A 23,586-nucleotide genomic window follows, 5' to 3' on the forward strand; every position below is an offset into this window, starting at 1 on the left:
AGACCACTCTTATTGCGACTATTCCCCATAGCCTAGACACCAAGCCCAAGGTGCCAATTTCATGGTGACATCCATGAGGTGGTGGATTAGGCACTGGATTTGCTTTCTAGACTAGACATTGACCTATAGCTTGTATTCTTTTCACCTTAAGAATAAACAAATGTTTTATTAAAATTAGAATTTAGACAAAAAAAAATAAATAAATAAAATAAACCTTAATAAGAAAAATAAAATAGTAAGATCTTGTAGACATTTTTTTATTCAATCTTTACATTATTGAAATGGGAAAGATTTAACTGGTGAGATACAGTTATTTGCTGATGATGCAAGAGAGTCAGGATAATCAGGAATGTACATGACATGCACTACTTGCAGAATGATTCGAATACACTGGTATTATAGGCATGTGAAAATGGCTCAGAACAGTGTTAATAAATGTAAATTCATGCACTTTAGTGTGTAGAAATATTCAATAGCATATTAGATTGCTGGGATTATGCTAAAAGAAACTGACCAGGTTGGGGATCTTAAAGTTTTAACAGAGGGGAAGTTGAAATTTAGGGGAACTTTAGCAAAGATAGCAAATACAATTCAGAGGATAATTGCAATGCTGAAATGAGCATTGACATGTAAGGATAAGGAAGTCATTTTGACTCTTTACTAGGCTTTGATATGACCTCATCTATAAACAATAAATTACATGATAACCACAGTAATTAACTTTAATGAAATGAAAGTGCAGATATTTTGTACTGAAAATAACAGTGCATCATCAGTGTGTAGAAAACAAGCATATCAAATGGACAGAAATACAAGGTACATACAGCAGTCGGTGGTTTACCAATTAAAAATTGTTGCCATGTGCTAGAAATTAATCATCAAATTCCTGATATATACCCTCAAGGGGTGTACAGGATATGAAAGTACTACATGAAAAACTACATCATTACTAACTTCCTATCTACAATTTTCCTCCAAATCGTCTGTTACCTGTCAAAACTCCAACATTATCAGATCTTATATTTCTATCTTCTAAAGCACTTTTTACTGGATCAATCCACCTATATCTTGGTCTTCTTCTGGGTCTTTTTCCTGCCAACCTGGCAGAGAACACTTGTTTTGCTAATCTTTTCTCTCCCATTCTGTTTAAGTGACCATATCACCTGAGATTAGCTATGCTAATGTTCCTGGATGCTGACAATGTCGAGTCCTTCCTAATATCCTCATTTGTAATATGATATTGCCATTGATGCCATCTGTTCATGCCTCTAATCTTTCTCAGGACTCTCATATCTGCAGTCTCTACTGTTTGGTCAAGTGCTTTACTTCTGACCAGCTCTCAGATCCATAAGTTATAATTGGCTTGAATACTGTCTTGTATACAGATAATTTAGTGTTTTGGCTAATTTCTCTCTTATTCCATATAAATTTATTCAATTGACTTCCTACCATACCAGCTTTGTTGATTCTGTTGTCTATTTCCATATTTAATTTACAATCTTCACTAAAAATCGTGCATAAATAGCTGAAATGTTTTACTTGTTCTTTGGGTTCTCCATTCACAATGCAGTTGATATGTTCGATGTTTCTGTCTATTTTCATTGTCTTTGTCTTTTTAATGCTGACTTTCATACCATATCTATTACAACAGTTATTCAATTTAGTCAGGGAATCTTGCAGACTTGTAGTGGATTTATTTAGAAGTATAACATCATCACAAGATATTCATCACAGCAAAGAGCTGTGATGAATATCTCGAATTTTGATATCAGGTTTAATACCGCTTTTCTTCATAATGTGATCCATATAGATAATGAATAACAGAGGGATTAATGTACATCCTTGTCTGACACCAGATTTAACATTAAACCACCTTCCTGTAGTTCCTTCAATTCTAACTGCTGACTTACAACACATTGCTTGATATAATGCCCAATTAACACCGTATAACTGTAGCATTTCGAATAACTTCTCTCTTGGCACCTTGTCATGCCTTTTCTAGATCTGCAAAACTTAAATACCGGTACAAAGTAAATAACGGAAAAAACTCACGTAGAAAGATTATTTATTAGTATAATTTTCGCCTGTGTGTCACAGGCATCCTCAGTACGTTAAGCTCAAAATTAAACACTAACTGACAATTTCAAAAAGCGCCACCTAAGTAGCTGGTGTAAGATAACTAAAAAGTTCAATAACTTTCCTAAAAAATAAAATAAAATAAAAATAAAAATAAAAAATAAAATAAAATAAATTAATATAATAAAAAGTTAGGAAAGATTAGCTGATTTGTAAAGTACTATCTCCCATAAAGGGGACAGACGTAAGCCGTCGGATCTGTTTAAGTTAGGAGAATGAAGTAGAGTTTCACGTTTCTTTGTAAAGGCGTTCCATGAGAAACTGACTTTTGTGAAGAACTCTTGTCTTTCTCCAATGAACTCTGTGTCTAGTGAAGATGGCATGTTCAGAAAGTCCAGACTTTTCAGGTTTAAAGTATTCAATATAAGATTGGTGTTCTTCTAGCCGAATAGAGGCAGATCTTCCCGTTTGTCCGAAATAAGATAATCCACAAGAGCACGGAATCTGGTAGACACCTGGATGATTAAGATGTGGAAGCTTATCCTTAGGAGAAGTGAGAAAGGTGGAGATTTTTCTAAACGGTCGAAAGGCAACAAAAATATTCAGTGGTTTTAAAACTTTTGGACAAAAATTTTTCTGTCTATTTTCATTGTCTTTGTCTTTTTAATGCTGACTTTCATACCATATCTATTACAACAGTTATTCAATTTAGTTATTCTTATTTCGGACAAACGGGAAGATCTGCCTCTATTCGGCTAGAAGAGCACCAATCTTATATTGAATACTTTAAACCTGAAAAGTCTGGACTTTCTGAACATGCCATCTTCACTAGACACAGAGTTCATTAGAGAAAGACAAGAGTTCTTCACAAAAGTCAGTTTCTCATGGAACGCCTTTACAAAGAAACATGTGAAACTCTACTTCATTCTTCTAACTTAAACAGATCCGACGGCTTATGTCTGTCCCCTTTATGGGAGATAGTACTTTACAAATCAGCTAATCTTTCCTAACTTTTTATTATATTAATTTTTTTTTTTTTTTTTAGGAAAGTTATTGACCTTTTTAGTTATCTTACACCAGCTACTTAGGTGGCACTTTTTGGAATTGGCAGTGTTTAATTTTGAGCTTAACGTACTGAGGATGCCTGTGACACACAGGCGAAAATTATACTAATAAATAATCTTTCAACGTGAGTTTTTTCTGTTATTTATTGTGTATCGATATGTCTACTCATGGTTTACCTCTTTTAAAACTTAAAACTTAAATACAGATCTTTGTTATATTCCCATGATTTCTCAACTATCGGTCGTAAAGTGAAAATCTGATCCTGACAGCCTCTTTTTGGCCTGAATCCAGCTTGTTCTTCACCAGGCTTCTCTTCCACAATTCTTCTCAACCGTTTCTCAAGTATACTTGCATATATGTTATCAGGAACACTCAACAGAGAAATACCTCCGTAATTCTCATATTCAGTTTTATTTCCCTTTTTATATATGGGTACTATGAGAGCTCTACTACAATCATCTGGAATTCGTCCCTCTGTCCAGGCGATCTAAACTATGCAATGCAGCCACTGTAAGACTTTTATACCTCAAAATACCTAGAAATTAATATTAATAAATAATACTATTAAAAATATTATTAAAAACTATTTTTGATGGTAACATAAGATAAGAATCTCCCAAACTTTTGGGGGAGAGAGAGAGAGAGAGAGACAATCATTCCGATTCAGATTTGGCCGATGTAAAAGGGCTTTGCAACTTTCTTTGAAAAGGCATTCATATTTAAACCTGCTTCTATGGAGAAGACAAGGTTCATCCCACTGGATACTGTGTTCGCTGTCAATACTATGTTATGCCAGACCAGTGGCAGTACCTTCAACTTGTTTATAGATGTTGTTTTTCCATCTGAAATATCCTGATTCTATAACAAATTAAAAAAATCCTCACAATATTAGGAGGGCAATCATCGTATACTAAATTAACACTGTCAGATAAAGGAATGTTGGTCAGATAAAGGAACGATGCCAAAGCTGACTAACAAATCCAACTCTTGTATTTGAATATCCTTGATTTTCTCAAGAAAATGTGTGGAATTCTTGATGAATGATCTGGATATGGGCTTTAATAAACATGATAGAAATTTAGCAATTCTATAGGTGGGAGAGTCAATACAATTCACGATGGGTCTTACTGGATAACCTTCTTTATGAAATTTTGGGAGGCCATATAAATGAGGAGTTCTTCCAAAATGAGTGTGCAACTTGTCCAAAGTATTTTGATCCTAACTAACAACTTCAGAAAGCAGCTTATCTAATTGTTTAATTTGTTTTTGTAGAGTTATAACTAATTTCTTGATAGGTGGAGGTATCCTGTAAGAGGCAGTCTATCTTCCTCTCATAGTCAGCCTTATCCATTACCACTAAAGCTTTTCCTTTATTTGCTTTTGAAATAGATATATTGTTCTTTTGTTTACATGGGTTTCAGTACTGGATAAATTAAATGGAGGTAATTGCTTTTAAAAAGTGAAGCAGCAACTTCAAAGCGTAGTTTGTAATCTCTAATCTCCATGTAATCTTCATTATAATCTCTAAAATTATCTATTATTATATTAAATATATCTAGAGCAATACATCTATTTTGAAAGCAGATAAAGGAAAAGCTGTTGTGTTATGAATGATATGTGGCTTCTTTCAATGAGCCCCTAGACTATCTGGTGGTCTCTTTTGATAGTAAGAAGAAGAAAAGCTAAAATGCTTAAAAAAAGATGATAATAATTGTCGAGCACTTTTTTGGCTATCCATTAGATTCACAAAATATTTACTTATTTAAAGTAAATATTCTAAATTCTACAGGGCAAAATATATTTGCATATATGATATACCTTAGTTGTATCATAAATATAATACAAGAAAAAGATTTTTGGATTGTTTCTTCAACCAATTTATTAGCAACTGCATGAGTTAAATGAAAGTTTCAGTTTGTTAAAACAAGCTGAAATAAGTGAAACTCCAACACTGGAATTCACTTAGCACAGCAATACTACAATAGTCAGTATCAGCATAACAACCATTTGCAAACAATGAAACCTTAATTCTGTGAGACTTGAACCATCTACATTACATTTTCCAACAGGTTTGATCACTAGCTTTTAGTTACAAACATAAAAGTTAAAATATAAAAGAAAATGCTAACAATTTTTGACATTTGAAATATTGTAAACATTTTAGGAGCATCATGAATTTCAGTACTCTGAAATTTTAAGTATAAAAATTAAAATTGTTTCACAAAACACTGGAATTATGCTGGTTATAATAGAAATTCCTTCTTAATGGTTTACGTGTTGAGGCATTTAACAATTCCAACATATTAATTACAGTACACGTTCATTTTAAAAATGAAAAGATTTGCTACACAAATTTTTATATTAAATTCTTTATGATTAATTTATGATTATTATTATATGAACATCTCCATGGAATCCAATCACTCATCATAGAAGGCTTAAACTAACCATTACCTGACACAATGAATATCATGATGGGTCTTACTGGATAACCTTCTTTATGAAATTTTGGGAGGCCATATAAATGAGTTCTTCTAAAATGAGTGTGCAACTTATACATTATGACTTATAACTTATGACACGATGAATATCACATCTCTCTCTCTCTTTAGTCTATATTCCACTCACATACCACTCTCCAAGCAAAAAATCTAGTTGCTATATCTAGTTTCAAACCACTCTTATACAACTTTAATGATGATCTGTTGTTCTTTATCGTCCAGTATATATTGAAAAAAAAAAATTTTTTTTTTGTTTTAATATCTGCTTTATAAAGCCTCATTAGTTTATGTTTCTATGAGGGTTATTTGAAAAGTTTGGTAAATTTCCAATAGATGGCAAAACAATTCATTCATACCAGTGTCGGCACATATTATCTTTTTTCATGATCCCCTGGCAAAATTTTAGCCATGTGCAACGCGTACTCATTTGGCAAACATTTAAAATGACCGTGTTTGCATTTTTCATAAAAATGGAGAAAAACGAATTTCGTGCAGTGATAAAACACTTTTATTTGAAGAAGTTGATGGTCTCACAGATCAAAGCCAAGTTAGATGCAGTTCATCAGGACTCTGCGGCTGCATTAAAGACTATTTATTTTTGGATAAATGAGTTTAAACATGGTCGTAAGTCCATTGAAGATGAAGCACACTCTAGATGCCTGACTGAGGTCACTATGAAGGAAATGATTGACAAAATCCATGGTATTGTTATGAAAGACCACTGAGTGAAAGTGAATGAGATTGCTGAGATTGTAGGCATCTCAATTGAATGGGTGTGTAATATCCTGCACGAAAAATTGCACATGAAAAAGCTGTGTGCACAATTGTTGACTGTCAATCAAAAACGCATGCAAAAAAAATTTCAGTGCAGTGTTTGCCGATGTTTAATAGCAATTCGCAGGATTTTTTGCATCAATTCATGACTGCAGACGAAACTTGGATCCACCACTTCACACCTGAGTCCAAGCAGCAGTTCAAAACAGTGGACCATACCCAGTGAAAGAGCACCGAAAAAAGCGAAGACCGTTTTGTCAGCTGGAAAGGTGATGGCCACTGTTTTTTTGGGATTCCCAAGGAATTATCATGATAGACTATTTGGAAAAGGGTAAGACAATAACAGGAGTCTATTATGAATCATCGTTGGACTGTTTAAAAGAAGAACAGAAGAAAAAAATGGCTAAGATTTGTGCACAAAAAAATGCTCTTTCATCAAGACAATGCATCGTCCCACACATCGGCTGTCACAATGGCAAAATTGCATGAATTGAGGTTTTAATTGGTTCCACATCCACTGTATTCTTCTGCACTTGGTCCCATGTGACTTCTTCTTGTTCCCAAACTTAAAAATTTGGTTCGGTGGGAAACAATTTTCTTCAATCGAGGATGTCATCAAGGCTGTCAATGACTATTTTGCACAATTTGACAAATCCTACTTTTTAGATGGGATGAAAAGATTGGAAACTCGCTGGACCAAACGTATAGACCTCGATGGAGACTATGTTGAGAAATAAAGATGATTTTTTCCAAAAAAAATGTGTTTAACTTATTTTTTTTTACCAAACTTTTCAAACCCTCGTATCATTCAATGATAAAAGTGTTGTCATGAAAATTGAATATAAGGATATCAAAGTAATTACTCCTAGATATTTGGAGTAATTACTTTGGAGGACTGTTAAAATGAAACAAGTGGCGACAGAACATTTTGTCTTTCGACAAAATGTTCCGTCTTTTACATATTACTTGATGTAGAAAACTACATCAAAAACTTAAAATGTGGAAAGGCAGCTGGAGTAGAAGATATTCAACCAGAAATGCTGAAACATGGAGGTATAAAAGTTTTGCAGTGGCTACACTACCTAATTCATAGGGCCTGGAAGGTCAAATTCCAGATGATTAGGGCAGAGCTTGCATAGTTCTCATCTATAAAAAAGAGAATAAAGAAATTTGAAATCTGAATCCGACTTGTTCCTCTCCTTGGGAAAGGAACAAGTCAGATTCAGGCCAAATAGAGGTTGTTAGAATCACATTTTCGCTTTAAGACAAACAGTTGAGAAATCATGGGAATATGACAAGGATCTGTACTTAAATTATGTAGATCTGGAAAATGCATACAAGGCTCCCAGGGAAAAGTTTTTCAAAACACCACTACAGTTGTATGGAGTAAATGGAACATTATATAGGGCAATACATAGTCTATATTTAAGTTGTAAATTAGTAGTTAGAGCCAAAGGAAATAGAGAAAGTTAGTTTGACATAAAATCAGGTGTGAAACAAGGATGCACATTATCTCCAATCTTATTCATCATCTATACGGATCACACACATTATGAAAGAAAGTGGCATTATACCTAATATCAAAATTGGATATAACACTTTGCTTTATGCAGATGATGTGGTCCTCAACTCAAAATTCAATTCTCTAAATTGAATAACAGCTGTAACAAATTGTAACAGATGTAAAAATTTATGTTGTTAAAAGATGTTGCAAAAAAAAAAAAAACTTGTAAAAATTATAAGAGCTGTAACAAATTGACCAAGATGTAGGTGGACTGATACAGTAAGAAGTGCCTTAGTAGATAGAAATATAAGATCTGACAATATTGCAATGTTGACAGATAATAGGTTTAATCTGGAGAAAAATTGTTGATAGGAAGTTACTAATGATAACTATTCAGGTAGTGCTATCATAAGATCCTGTACACTCTCTTGAGGGTATATGTCAGGAATTTGATGATGATGCTGTAACAATTTTGGCATTAAAATTAGCAGTAAAAAGAATTTTTTAGGAACAGTTATTAGTGAAGATGGCAAATTAAATAATCTGGAAATGGACAAGCAAAGCTGGTATGGTAGGGAGCCAGACGAATAAATTTATATGGAATAAGAGAGAAATCAGCTAAAACACTAAAGTAGCTACTCAAACCAGTTTTAATATATGGATCTGAGAGTTGGTTTGGAAATAAAACAATTGATCAAAGATTACAGACTACAAATATGGGAGTTCTGAGAAAGATCAGTGGAATGAACAGATGGCATCAATGGCAAAATCATATTGAAAAAAGAAGACATTATGAAGCAACTTGACATTGTATTCAAGAATGTGTGAACAGGGCTAATCTAAGGTGGTACTGGTCACTTAAACAGAATGGAAGAGGAAAGGTTATCATAACAGGTGCTTGATGTCAAGATGGCAGGAAAAAGGTCCAGAGGAAGGCTATGTTCTAGATGGTGTGCCTTAGAAGAGCAAAATGTTAAGATATGAGAATATTGCAGTGCTGAAAAGAGAAGAGGCTAATTTGAAATAAAATTGTTGAGAGAAGATTATTAATAATTAAACTTAATCAGTTTTCAGGGTACATATCAGGAAATGATGATGATTTTATCATATCTCCTCTTCATTATCTATTAGCTTACCTTTGTAAGTCATAAACCTTTATCCTCCTAATAGGGAACACTGCACAAACCATGAGTGAATTTTTGTGGTGTGACCATTTTGGTCACTGGCCTCTGAATGAATCCTCTCCACCGCTTTTGCATCCTCAAGAAACTCAAGTAACCAAATCTGTACACAATAGTCCGGATGTAAAAAAGGTATAAACTTCTTATCTCTGCTTATGAATGTGTTTCTTAACATCCAAGTGATCCTTTGAGATAATTTTTTCATTTTTGCAATATTTTAATCTGAATTTCCACTATCAATCATTACCATTAAATCCCTAGTCTCATCAATTTCTTGTAGCAGTCCAGCATAATACACAGCCAGTAGCTCTTTCAGCTACATGATGCATACCACTACACTCTGACAGTATGAAATAGCAGTCATTTTCCTTTGCCCAAACTATGGGTCTATTTAGATCAGTTTGCAGGATCTCTATATCACCTTTATTGGCTGTCTCCATGCCAGTTTAATTGCTGGTAAACAACTGGATATTCTTGCTCAAATCTGTTGAACTGAATTTAAACGGTATTAAATAGAACACAGATTGATAAGAAAATAACTATTTATTAATTTAAAAGCTAATATTTCGCTGGTATTATATCCAGCATCTTCAGAGCACACAAAGTTTGTTACAAATGCGAGACAACCACAATTCAGTGTAACAGTGGGGCTAGTATAAGTAATTGCAGCGTGTAACATAAGACTAAAGTCCTAATATGGCGGCATCTAAGTTGGAAAAAAAAAAAAAAAAAAAAAAAAAAAAAAAAAAAAGAACAGTAGTCCAAAGTTTTGAAAAAAATATAGTAGTCCTTGAAAGTTTTGAAAAAAATATAGTAGTCCTTGAAAGTTTTGAAAAAAATATAAAATAAAAATAAATAATATTAAAATAAATATTAATTTGGTCTTAGGATGACAGTCTCCCAAATCTTTGGTAGATTTATACAGTCATACTTGTTAAGGTTTTGAGTATGTTTTTTTTTTTAAACTTAGATGGCACCGTATTAGGAATTCAGTCTTATTATGTTGCATGCTGCAATTACTTATACTAGTCCCACTGTTACACTGAATTGTGGTTGTCTTGCATTTGTAACAAACTTTGTTTGTGTGATCTGAAGATGCTGGATATAATACCAGTGAAATATTAGCTTTTAAGTTAATAAATAGTTATTTTCTTATCAATCTATGTTCGATTTAATTTAATACAGTTTAAATTCAATTCAACATGTGTGATGAACACATAAGCCTATCCACGCTTGCTCAAATCATTCCCAGTATCATTAATTTACGAATTAAACAGCAGCCGACATACAGAGCCCTTTGGCAATCACTGGTCACCTACCTTCTCTTTAATTTAAAGATATAATATTTTCTGATGTTTACCCATCAGCCCCCCCCCCCCTCTTTTGACCTGGTTGGTTGAGTGGTTAGTGTATCCACTCTCCAACCAAGAGGCTATAGGTTTGAATCCTACCATGGATGCTTGCGAATATCTTTAGGTGGGAAATGAATTTCATCATCCAGTGTAAGGCCACCATTCCACACTTATTGCAGGCATGAAGTGGTTCCATGTTTGGTCTCTAGAGCAGGGTTTCCAGACTATATAAAAGTAAATTTAAAAATATATAAAATTGATAAAAATGGAGAGGGGAGATTATATTATTAGGCCAACAATGGTAAAAAAACATACTACAGGTTTGTAAATAACCTTTAATGGGTGGGAGTATCATAAAAAAAATTATTTCTTCTGAGAGAAATACTCACCTTCCTTAAGCCTCGTTGAACACTAACATTTTTACATGATATATTTCTTACATCAAACTGATCTGGAAAAGAAAATTTCAGAACATTTTAGGAAGAATTTCAGGGTATCAACCCATGTACTCCTTTTCAAACTAATGTAACATTTTAAAAATTGTTATGTATAAAACTGATAGTATATTATCCACCACTATTTTAAATTCAGCTTGTATAAAAATTCTTATCTAGGAATAAACATTCTTGTTTTATCTTGAACTCAAGCATGCACAAACAAAAGTTTGTATGTGAAATAAACTTCACAACTAATACACTGGTATATTAGCAAAACTATTTACTTTATGCCTGAAGAAAAATGATATACAAGAACATGGAAGAAGGCTACCCTAATTCTGATGCATAAAAAAGGTGAGGTAGAAGACTTGACAAACTACTGACTCATCAGATTATTATCAATGGTTTACAAAGTGTTTACAAAAGTCTTAGCTCATAGGCTTTGTACAACTCTAGACCTAGCACAACCAAAAGAACAGGCAGGCTTTCAAAGTGGCTTTAGTACAATGGACCATACTCAAGATGTACAGCAGATTATTGAACGGTGTAATGAATATCAGTTACCATTATGTCTTGGTTTTATCGATTATAAGAAAGCCTTTGATTTGTTAAAAACTTGTGCAATACTTAAAGCATTATGAAACCAACAAGTGGAGGAGAAGCCATGCGTAAGAACCATCAAATCAGCACACACTAATGCCACAGCAGCAATTCATTTCAATGGAAACATCTCTACTCTGGAAATACAGAGAGGTATAAGAAAGGGTGACACAATCTCTCCAAAATTATTCACAGTATGCCTATAAAAAGTATTCAAACTTCTTGATTGAGAAGGGAAAGGTCTGAAAATAAATGGAAGATATTTGAGCCAATTATGCTTTGCAGATGACATAGTTATCTTTACTTCAACTGCACATGAATTACAGACTCGTATCCATGAACTCCAAATTGCAAGCAAAACAGTTGGCCTAAAGAAGGCCCAAGTTATGTCCAACCAGAAATAATAAAAATCAATAAAGAGGAAATTAAACAAGTAGACCATTACATATACTTAGGACAACAGATATCAATGGAACAAAATATTGTGGATGAAATTAAAAGATGCATGATGCTTGGGTGGAAAGCATTTGGAAAATTACATTCAATATTCAAACCAACTACCATTATGCCTGAAGAGAAAAGTTTTTAACTAATGTATTCTTCCTATATTGACATATGGTTGCGAAACATGAACACTAAATGCAAAGGAAATTCAGAAATTAAGAACAACACAATTTAGTAAAGAAGTATGCTTGGTATTACAAGACTCGATCACAAAAGGAATACGTGGTTAAGAAACCAAACCAAAGTCTCTGACATCATAGGAAGAGTGAAACATCTGAAGTGGCAATGGGTTGGGCATATTGCTCGAAGATAAGATCAACGATCGACAAAAGAAGTACTGGATTGGATTCCACGAGAGGAAAAATGACCACAATGCCGACCTAAATCCCAGTGAATTGATATCATCAAATTTGCAGGAGTGACACGAAAAGGAGAGCCATGGACAGACAGTTTTGGAGTAATCTTGGAAAGGTCTTCATCCAGCAGTGGATCAACAATGGCTGATAATGATACTGATATATGGAGGTAGATGACTTCACTACTCATATGGTTTTGACCTTTAAGGAGATCTCATTAGTGGAAGGCTACACTATGAAGGTACTGAATAGCTAAATGAACATTTAGTTATATTAATGAATAATAAGTCAATCTGATGTGGAATCATCTGCATCCACATTACAAGTGGTTCAGTTTTTGAGTTACTTTGCATGCAAATTTTTATTTCCTCACACTGGATAAAGGATAAGTTAGTAACTTATCCTTACTAACTTATTCATATGTGACATCATTTCACACCGTATGGTCACTCCTGTACCTCACTGGGTTTTGGGAGGGAAGCCTGCTGCTACAAAAAGTGGTAATAGCAGATGCCCTTTCTACAAAGAGTAAGTAAGACAATCACAAACATCCATGCCCCCTGAAACATTCAAATCTGCAGCCGCTTCACTGGAGGGTGGATATGTTAACCACTTGGTAAACCATGCCAGTGATAAGGATAAAAACAAAAATACAGCAATCCCTCAATTAATGCAATCCCAATTAGTGTGTTTTCAATTAGTGGGTCATTTTTTTCCTGATACCCAAATTTGATTAGGGTGCCTCTAAAATTCGATTAGTTCGCCTATAAACATCTTAAAAATAAAAGTTACAGATTTTAAAAATTTTCGATCAATATATTTTTTTGGGTAACTATTTTAAAAAATCACTCACCAGAATGAAATAATTCAGTTACCGGTTTGAAACATTTTACAAAGTTATTTTTTAATGGCATACTATACTATTTCCATGTACACTATGTCCCAAATTTACGGCCAAAATTTATGTCGTTTGCTTTACATAGCATTTTGCTGATCATATCTCGTACAATTGTTTTCCTTACATTTTTTATTTTAAATTATTTTCCTAACCTTTAATCATGGGTAAAAGAATTAGTAAGCAAAAAACAGAAGTGTGAAAATGATTCGAAAATAATCTGATTGGAAGAAAAACTTGAAATAATAAAGAAAAATGAACAAGGTGAGTCCAGAGCAAAGATAGGACAAGAACACAAAAATGGGTGAATCAACTACTGAATACAAAGAGAAAGGTAAGGCTGCTTCAAGTTCATCATGCATGCACGCAAAAACAAAGTATTATAATGATTGAATTAGAGAGACTTCATTTTACATGGATCGAAGATTGTAACCAAAAACAGATCCCACTAAACACTGGCCTAATTAAATCAAAAGCATTAAACCTCTTTGCAACCTTGAAAGAAAGAGCTATCAATGATGGAAAAGAATTCCATGCTAGTGTTGGGTGATTTGAGTGTTTCAAAAAGAGAAATAGCCTACATAATGTTCTAATCAAAGGCGAAGCTGCAAGTGCAGATAAGGAGATATCCAGAGATTTTGAAGAAAATTGTGTAAGAAGGGGACTATTGTGATCAACAAATATTTAATGTCGATGAAACCAGCTTTTTTTGAAAGCAAATGCCTTCCAAGACTTTTCTAGCCAAATCAGAGAAATCTCAGCCTGATTATAAAGTCGCAAAGTCGAATGAAATTACTGCTAACAATATGCGAGCCGTTAGGAAGCACATTCTTCCACATTGTGCAAATGATTTTAGAAGCTTTTCAAATGAATCTAAGTTAATTAAATCTCATTCTGAGAAGTTGAGTGATTCTGACCTGCTAAATTTAAATACACACACACAGAGCGGAAGATCCTAGAGAATATGAAGAAAATTTAATCACTGACAAGCCTAAAGAAGTTTCACAGAAACAATTTGAAAATAGTTTTTGTACAATCGAAGTTTTTAAGCAGCAATGCTCAGAGACCGATCCTGGTGAAGAGAGAACCAGTAAAATCTGCAGAAGAGGCAATAGGGCCATACCGTCAGTTGTATGAAAAAAATAAAACAGAATGCCCGCCAAACTACATTAGCTCAATTCTCTGTTAAGAAACAGAATAATAAATTTATATTCTGAATATGTTTTATTGTCTTTCAGCTTCATGGTTTTCCTTTAACTAGGCCCTGAGACATACCCTAATTCTTTTATAAAAAACTTAAGGGTCAAAAAAGAAATCTGAGGAACGAATTATACATATTCCCATATATTCGATTAGTGCATTTTCGATTAATGTGCCTGTTTTAAAGAAAGCATTAGGTACATTAATCGAGGGATTGCTGAATAATTTTTTGTCAGCGTAACTTATTGTCTAACTAAAAAAAAAAAAAATTTCTGCAACTGTCTGTCACCAAGAACATTTTAATAATATGATGATAAACAAGTTTAATACGGGTTGCTTAAAGGTCAAAGCTGTATAACTGAGAGGAGACCCCCACATCGCCTTTAAAGGAATGCAGAGAACTGACCAGGGCTTCTGACCTAATGTCCAATCCTCACCTTCTCGTGGTGCACCCTGTTGGGTATCTACCTGGACACTGAACGAACGAGGATGGGCTGGCAATTTGGGATTTAGCCGACCAAATTGTATTCTTATTGGCTTAAACCAATATACAAAATAATGGTACAACATGACAAAATTTCATTGCAGCTGGGGCATCACCCAGTTAAACAAGGGCCCCCGTTGTTTTTGCCAGGGAACCAGGGTGAACAGCGAAAAGTTGGCTACTGGAACAAATCTGAAAACACACCCCAACTCAACATCACCAGAGTTAAATATTGGTACTATCAACATAAGAAGCCTGAATGGCAAAGAAATGGAGCCAGCTGAGGAATTAGATAAGAACCAGTCGACATAATAAGGGTGACAAACAAAAAAGACAAAAACTGGTGAGATCTTTCTGAGCAATAAATACAAGGCTAATCTTCTTGAATGGCAAGGCAGTCTAAAGTAGAGTGATGTGGGCAAATATCAGAATGGGGAACTGGACAATGAGACTTATTTGTGCCTATGGTCCCACAGAAGGCTCTACTAAGGTAGAAGTGGAGGAATTTTTTTGAGGCTCTAGAGAAAGCTACTGACACAATGAAAAAGAAAAAGTTGGTCCTTGTTGGGGATATAATAGCAGAGTAGGAAGTGATTGTCAGACATACAAAAATATTTTGGGAAAATCTGGAGAAAAGAGCACAGCTAATAATAATGGCAAATACCTGTTGGATTTCTGCTCAGGACATGGACTGGTTATTACTAAACCATGTTCCAACATAAAAATGTGCACAAATTCACATGGAAAGAAGAGGCAAGGAATAAGAAAAGTCTCATTGACTATGTTATTGTTGATAGTGATGTTTTCTCCCTGGTGCAGGACACCAGAGTGTACAGAGGATTTGAAATTGGAAGCGATCACTATTTAGTCTTGAGCAAGATAAAAATTGAATTTCATATTGAAAAGTATGACATGTAAGAAAGTTTTAAAGTGAACAAAAGTTGAGCAGCTCTCTGATGTGAATAGTAGACTAAAATACACAAAGCTTATTGAAGAAAAAATGAAAGAGTTTGAAAACAAGAACCAAACCTTGGAGATTCGGTGGCAAACCTTGAAGAAAACCCTGATTGATTCAGCCAGAGAGGTATATGGTGAGGTTGTCTGCAAGGATAGAAAATTCATAACTCCATGGTGGACACAGGAAGTTAAAGAGGCAGTGAAGGAAAAGAAGAAAGCATATTAAAAGTTCCTGGCAAATAAGTCAGCTTGTGCTCTTAGAGAATACAGAGACAAATGTAAGAAAGCTAAACAGTGTGTAAAACTGGCTAAACAAAAGTCTTGGGAGGACTTTGGCAAGAACATAGAAAATAAATATCAAGAAGGTGGTAAAATATTCTGGAGGTTGTTGAAGAAGCTTAGAAATGGAGGAAAGAGTGCTGTAAAAGGAGTTAGAGATGATAAAGGTGATATGAAAACAGGAGAAAAAGATATCCTTGAAGTATGGAGTAATTACTTCGAAAAATTGCTAAATGAAACAACCAGTGAAAGCACAGTGTTAAAAAAAAACACTCAACAGGCATACAGTCTGGAATACATATCCATACTTGAAGTAGAAAAAGCCATCAAAGGCTTGAAATATGGAAAGGCAGCAGGAGTAGATCATATTTGACCAGAATTGCTGAAGTATGGTGGTATAAATGTCTTACAGTGGCTGCACTACATAGTTCAGAAAGCCTGGACAAAGGGACGCATTCCTGATGATTGGAGTAGAACTCTAATAGTACCCATATATAAAAAAGGGAAATAAAACTGAATGTGAGAATTGCAGAGGTATTTTCCTTACTGAGTGTTCCGGGCATGATTTATGCCAGTATACTTGAGAAACGGTTGAGAAGAATTGTGGAAGAAAAGCTTGGTGAAGAACAAGCTGGATTCAGGCCAAATAAAGGCCGTCAGGATCAGATCTTCACTTTACGACATATAGTTGAGAAAGCATGGGAATATAACAAAGATCTGTATTTAAGTTTTGTCAATCTGGAAAAGGCACATGACAAGGTGCGAAGAGAGAAGCTATTCAATATGCTACAGTTATATGGTGTCAATGGGGCATTATATCAAGCAATACTCAGTCTTTATTTGAGTTGTAAGTCAGCAGTTAGAATTGAAGGAAGTACAGGAAGATGGTTTAATGTTAAATCTGGTGTGAGACAAGGATGTACATTATGTCCTCTGTTATTCATTATCTATATGGATCACATTATGAAGGAAAGTGGTATTAAAATTGAATATCAGTGATTGGAGATATCAGAATTGGAGACGTTAATGTCAGAAAAAAAGTGATATCAGAATTGGAGATGTTAATGTCAGCTCTTTGCTTTATGCGGATGATGTTACAATTCTAAATAAATCTGCTACAAGTTTGAAGATACCCTAACTAAATTGAATAACTGTTGTAATAGATATGGTATGAAGGTCAGCATTAAAAAGACAAAGACAAGGAAAATAGGTAGAATCGTTGAAAATGTCAACTGCATTGTGAACGGAGAACCTGTGGAACAAGTAAAACATTTCAGCTACTTAGGCACGATTTTTAGTGAAGGTGGTAAATTAAATATGGAAATAGACAACAGAATTAACAAAGCTGGTATGATAGGAAGTCAATTGAATAAATTCATATGGAATAAGAGAGAAATTAGTCAGAACACTAAATTAGCTGTTTACAAGAGAGTGTTCAAACCAGATTTAACTTATGGATCTGAGAGCTGGGTCAGAAGTAAAACACTTGACCAAAGACTGGAGACCGCAGATATGAGAGTCCTGAGAAAGATTAGAGGCGTGAACAGATGGCATCAATGGCAACATCATATTAAAAACGAGGATATTAGGAAAGAACTTGACATTGTCAGCATCCAGGAATGAGTTAGCAGAGCTAATCTCAGGTGGTATGGTCACTTAAATAGAATTGGTGAGGAAAGATTAGCAAAACAAGTGTTCTCTGCCAAGTTGGCAGGAAAATGACCCAGAGAAACACCAAGATATAGGTGGATTGATATGGTACAAAGCCTTAGACGATAGAAATATAAGATCTGGTAATGTTGGAGTCTTGACAAGTAACAGACTAATTTGGAGAAAAATTGTAGATAGGAAGTTAGTAATGATGTAAATTTTTCATATAGTACTATCATATCCTGTACACTCCTTGAGGGTACATGTCAGGAATTTGATGATGATGACATAGCTACATTTGGTTATCTATTGCAAGAAACACAGTTGATTGTCATTTGCTCGGTAAATGGACTCAATTATATTAGACTAAAAGCATACAAGTTATATTTATTTTTTCTACTTCTTTTATTGTATAATTAGAGTTTTTAATGCAAGTGCAAAATAAGACTTCCTTTCATACTTTCTTCAATTAAATATTTATCACTTTATAAGACCAATATAATTTTTAATTTTTTTTTCTAATTATCTCCGCCAATACATTTTATTCTTCCAGATCTTGATTCGAGATACTTATTTTTGTAAATATTATTTGTAAATGTTATTTTTGTACAATAATTATATAATTATTTTTGTCAAACAATTACTTTATAAATTAATGAAAATCCGAATCTTAAAAAAATACAGTTCTCATTTGTTCCAAATTAAGTTTTCTTTATTTTGTTCATTCATAATCTTAGTTCAAAGATTAGTTTACAGATTGTGTGAAGGTTCACACTTTTATAATTTTGCTTTAATAAATTTAGTTTAATCCTTTATCCAAGTGTGAGCAAACAAAGTTTGCGCCTGAAAGTGTCTTCAGGACTGGGGTCAGGTAGTACAAAAAAATAATAAATAAATAAATAATTTTGCTTTATAGAGAACAATAAAAATATCTTGAATCATATCATAATATAACATAATCTGTAGTTCTTTGCACTTCAAATATCTTGGCTTTCCTGAATCGCTCATTACAAATTGAAATAAACGGCTGTTATGTACATATTTTCCGCTAGTTAAGATACCATGCAGCAGTTTTGAAGTAGCGATACTTTGCCTATAGTTTATCATCCGAAACATGAATAGGTGAATGCATCAGAATTGAAATTTCATTTCCAAACTTTTCATAATAGAGTTAAAGTATTTCCCCCCTGATAGCTAACCCTCCCCCCCCTCTAAAAAAATCTCTCTCACACACGCACTCACACAAAACTGCTAGGTAACATAGCTGCACCTTGTTTTTGTTTGAATTCGTTATTTTTCCAAAATTACTGTATCAGATAACTTTTAACTTTCCGATACCAAAATTAAATTGTGATTATTATTATTATTATTATTATTACGGGTATCTCCATGGAGTCAGTAGACTCATCGCGGGAGACCCAAACTAGCAAAACAATATCTGTCATATCTCTTCTTGAATTCATTTACAGACGAAGAGCTCACAACTAAGTCAGGCAATGAATTCCACTCATTCACCACCCTCCAGGCAAAAAACCTTGTTCTGACACCTTTGTTAACCACACTCTTCTTTAATTTCCAGAGATGACCTCTTGTTCTTCCATCACTATCACACAGCTGAAACATTTCCCCTGCATCAATCCTATAAAAACCTTTTAGTAATTTGAATGTTTCTATCATATCCCCTCTTCTTCGCCTATCAACCAATCTCTGCAATCCACAAGCTCTCAATCTATCAATGTAGGGAGTATTTTTTATATCACTCACCAACTTGGTCACTCTTCTCTGAACCCTCTCCACAGCCTCCTGATCTCCAAGGAATCCAGGTGACCAGACCTGAGCACAGTAATCCAAATGTGGAAGTATCAATGCTTTATAAAGGGGAATAATAACCTCTTTATCTCTAGATGTCAGTGTGTTCCTCAACAACCAAGTAATCCTATGTGCAATCTTGGACACCTTAGCAATGTGTCCTCTGAACTTCATCTCCCTATCTACCAATACCCCTAAGTCCCTAGCCTCATCAATCTCTTGGAGTACCTTTCCATCGATGTAGTACACAGCTGGTAATCTTTTAATCCCAAAATGCATGACTTTACACTTTTCCACATTGAACTGACATCCATTTTCTTTTGCCCATTTTACCAGCTTATTTAAATCCTCCTGCAAACTTTCAACATCAGCTTGATTTTTTATTGCACTACACAACTTTGCATCATCAGCAAACAACTGAATATCTCCCTTTAAGCCGTTTCCTATATCATTTATATACAAATTAAACAACATTGGCCCAAGCACAGAGCCCTGAGGTACACCACTGGTCACCTGCCTCATTCTGGACTCGGCTCCTCCATACACCACCTTAGGGTATCTCTCCCTGAGCCATTCTCCTATCCATATCACCAATTTAATATCCATTCCCATCTGCTCCAATTTGCATAACAGTGTTCTATGGGGTATCCTGTCAAAAGCCTTAGCAAAATCCAGAAGTACCACTGTGTAGCCAGTTCCTTTGTCCAACTCGGATGTTATTCTATTATGAATAGTTAACCACGCTACCGGCCAAGACGTCTATAGACGTTCACGTTATCATGGATGCGAAGTGCTTATTAAAATTGTAATACCATTGTTATAACAATGAAATATATGATGGATACGAAGCGTATGCGGATGCGTATTTGATCCATAACGGCCGGTAAGGTGGTTAATAGATTGCTAAGGCAGGATCTACCTTTAAAAAAACCATGTTGGCCTCTATAGAGTATCATATCCTGATCCACCCATTCTTGAATTTTGTCTTTAACCAATTTTTCCAATACTTTTACCACTACTCCTGAGATGGTGATTGGTCTGTAATTCAATACCGCAGTTTTAGAGCCACCCTTATGCAAAGGAACCACTTTGCCTAACTTCCACTCCCTAGGGACCATACCAGAGTTCAAACTTAAATTAAATATCCAGGTAAGAGTGGTTGACAATTCATTTGCACATTCACGCAACACCCGAGCTGATATTCCATCTAAGCCTACCGCAGTGTTTGCATTTAAGTTTTGCAATATATTTAATACCTCTGATTCTTTAGCTTCAATTCTCACATTAGGTATTGCTATAGGTATAGAGATATCCTCACTTGGGTGATAGACTTTTGAGAAGTGATCACACAGTAACTCGACTATTACATCTGATTTTGTCACCTCAATACCATCAGCACCCACTAAGGTTATCCTTCCGAAGTCATTCTTCCTCTTACTTGCCACATAGCGGAAGAACTCTTTGGGATTACCCTTGATCTCTTTGGCTAAGGTCTTCTCATAATCTGATTTAGCTTTTCTTACTATGCTGGTAACCTTCCTAGCTTGAGCCTTGTACTGCTCATGGGTGTCCTGATTGCCCTTCTCCTTGTAAATTCTCCATAACATTTTCTTTTTTTGCAGTTCAAGCTTGATACTACTGCTCATCCATCTAATGCCTGCCTTGTTTGACCTCCTGACCATAGGGACACAATCTGATATTGCTTTCCTCAGATACCCGCTGATTTTATCCCAAGCACTGCTAACATCTTTCCCTTGCAATATGTTTTGCCATGGGATGGCTGCAAGCTCACTCCGAAGCTTGTTATAATTGCCTAACCTGTAGTTCCGTACATACCCCTTCTTAATAGAAAAATCCACAGATTTTGCAACCTCCCAAGTCAATACCACATGATCGCTTTCACCAACTGGAGGTAACGAGGACACCTTACTTATGCATATAACCTCTGAACCAATAACCAGGTCCAACACTCTCACACCACGTGTCCCTTCAGTTACGTGCTGTTTCAAGTAATTATCTCGTAGAAGATGTATGAACTCCATTTCCTTTTTGCTACGTGATATTTCCTCCTTCCAATTGATATCACCATAATTAAAATCCCCCATAATAATCACTAAGCCTTCACTCATTGCACTAAGTTGCTGATGCATGAATTCAATATCTTCCCCCGTACTCCCTGGCCTATAGCAGCATCCAACTGTATATTTGGTTGCGTTGGTCACTATTTCGCACCAGACTGCCTCAAATGAACTCTCATTCACATGTCTATCATCATGATATACTACTTTCTTTGGCTGCAACACATCAGCTATCATCAACAGTACTCCTCCTCCTGTTCTATCTTCTCTATCCTCCCTGAAAATACTGTACCCTTCACATTCAATTCCAGTGACCACATCTTCTGCTGACAGCCAAGTTTCACTAATGCCTACAACTTTTGGTGAGATTTCACTGACTAATGCCAAAAATTCTTCTCTCTTATTTCGAATGCTTCTAGCATTGGTATACAAAAATTGCAGATTCCCTCTAGATCTTGTACCGGCTTTAGAACTGATATATAAGTCACTAACTACCGTAGTCCTATGCCGATTTTTATCCCCTCTCTTCTGCAATTTATTCTGCCTATAAGGATCAATAAATACACAATCAGTGCTAAAGTTTCTCTCTCTTACACTCAACCTTTTCAATATTAGTTTCCCTGCCCAATAACTTCAACCTGTTCAGAAAACAATAACTCCTTCAATCGCTTATGTCCTTCCATGTTAAGATGCAGTCCATCTCTAGCATACAACTGCCTTTTTCCTTCAAACACACTCCAAACATCAACAAACTCCAGACCTCTTTTTCTGCACATTCTTGCAATCATATCATTCATTATCATTGCTCGTCTACTTAACTCATAATTGTCAAAACGAGGCAGCACGCACACTATTCTCCCATCGACACTTTTCCTCTTCACAATATCTAATAATGTTCTTAAATCTTTTCCTACCCGATTTATACTACCTCTCAGGTAGTATAAATCGGGTATTATAAATCAAGAATATTGGATAATTGGGGAAATTAATGTTTAAAAAACAGTGTGCTCCTACAAAGGCAATATCAGAATAAAATGTTTCAAGTATCTGCTAATTAATCAGAAAGTTTAAAAACAAAACAATGAATTTCTGTATGTATTCGGCTATTGCCTGGAACTTTATAGTATGCCTATCGAGATGTGTTCTTTCTTCTCTTTCTTGGTAATATCTTCGTTGCTTACAGCCTGTTACTCAAGCAGAAAGGAATATTAGCAAGTATATCTAAAACATAATTCATTTCTGATATGGCAAGTACCCGCAACAGTAGCATTCAGGCTAAAAAAAAAAGTTTATGAGATGCAGAAAAGTTGGAGCCTTCGCCTTTCAAGTAGCTCTTACTCTACTGATGATGAGGAGGGAAATTTTTCTACCTCTGAAGATAGCAATCATGCCTGTAGTTTAGACATGTCTTCATGCAGATGTGTGATTATCACTAAATGCACACCAACTTTTCCACAGTTTCTATTCATAGGTAAGCTAGGAACTATTGCTGACACAGCAACAATTTATGCTTCTTCCATCTATTTCTAGACGATAATATTCTTTCCTTCATGGTGCAAGCTGACTACACTCAACTTGCTAACATCAGCAAGTTGAGTGTTGTACACTTTGGAGCCCAATAGATGTCAACATGCTGCTTACATTTATGATGCTTTTGATTGTGCAACGTGTTGTGAAAAAGTCCACCCTCGAAATGTATTGGTCTACAGAATGGATTTTGAACATACCAATATTTCATGATGTTATGACTGAAAAACAATTCAGTCTCATCATGAAGTATTTGCATATTCAGAACAATGAGGAATATGATCAGACAACACATCCTTGCCTAGTTCTCAACAAAAGTTATGATTTTCTGATGAAAAGTTGTCAAAAATTTAGATC

The 23,586-nt window shown here is 34.8% G+C and overlaps 1 protein-coding gene across 4 annotated transcripts in view; it reads right to left on the reverse strand.

Annotated features, from left to right (window-relative positions):
* The window catches only part of E(z) (histone-lysine N-methyltransferase E(z)), a 516,600-nt gene that overhangs the window by 34,311 nt on the left and 458,703 nt on the right, over positions 1-23,586 (reverse strand). For all 4 annotated transcript variants that reach the window (XM_090413305.1, XM_090413314.1, XM_090413324.1 and 1 more), the window contains one exon: positions 10,843-10,904. In XM_090413305.1, the coding sequence (XP_090269431.1) occupies positions 10,843-10,904 (62 nt within the window). The remainder of the gene's footprint in view (positions 1-10,842; positions 10,905-23,586) is intronic.

The sequence above is a fragment of the Typopeltis vanoorti genome, chromosome 2 (genome assembly GCF_054136105.1).
Source record: "Typopeltis vanoorti isolate ZY-2024b chromosome 2, IOZ_Tvanoo_1.0, whole genome shotgun sequence".
Classification (NCBI taxonomy): Eukaryota; Metazoa; Arthropoda; class Arachnida; order Uropygi; family Thelyphonidae; genus Typopeltis; species Typopeltis vanoorti.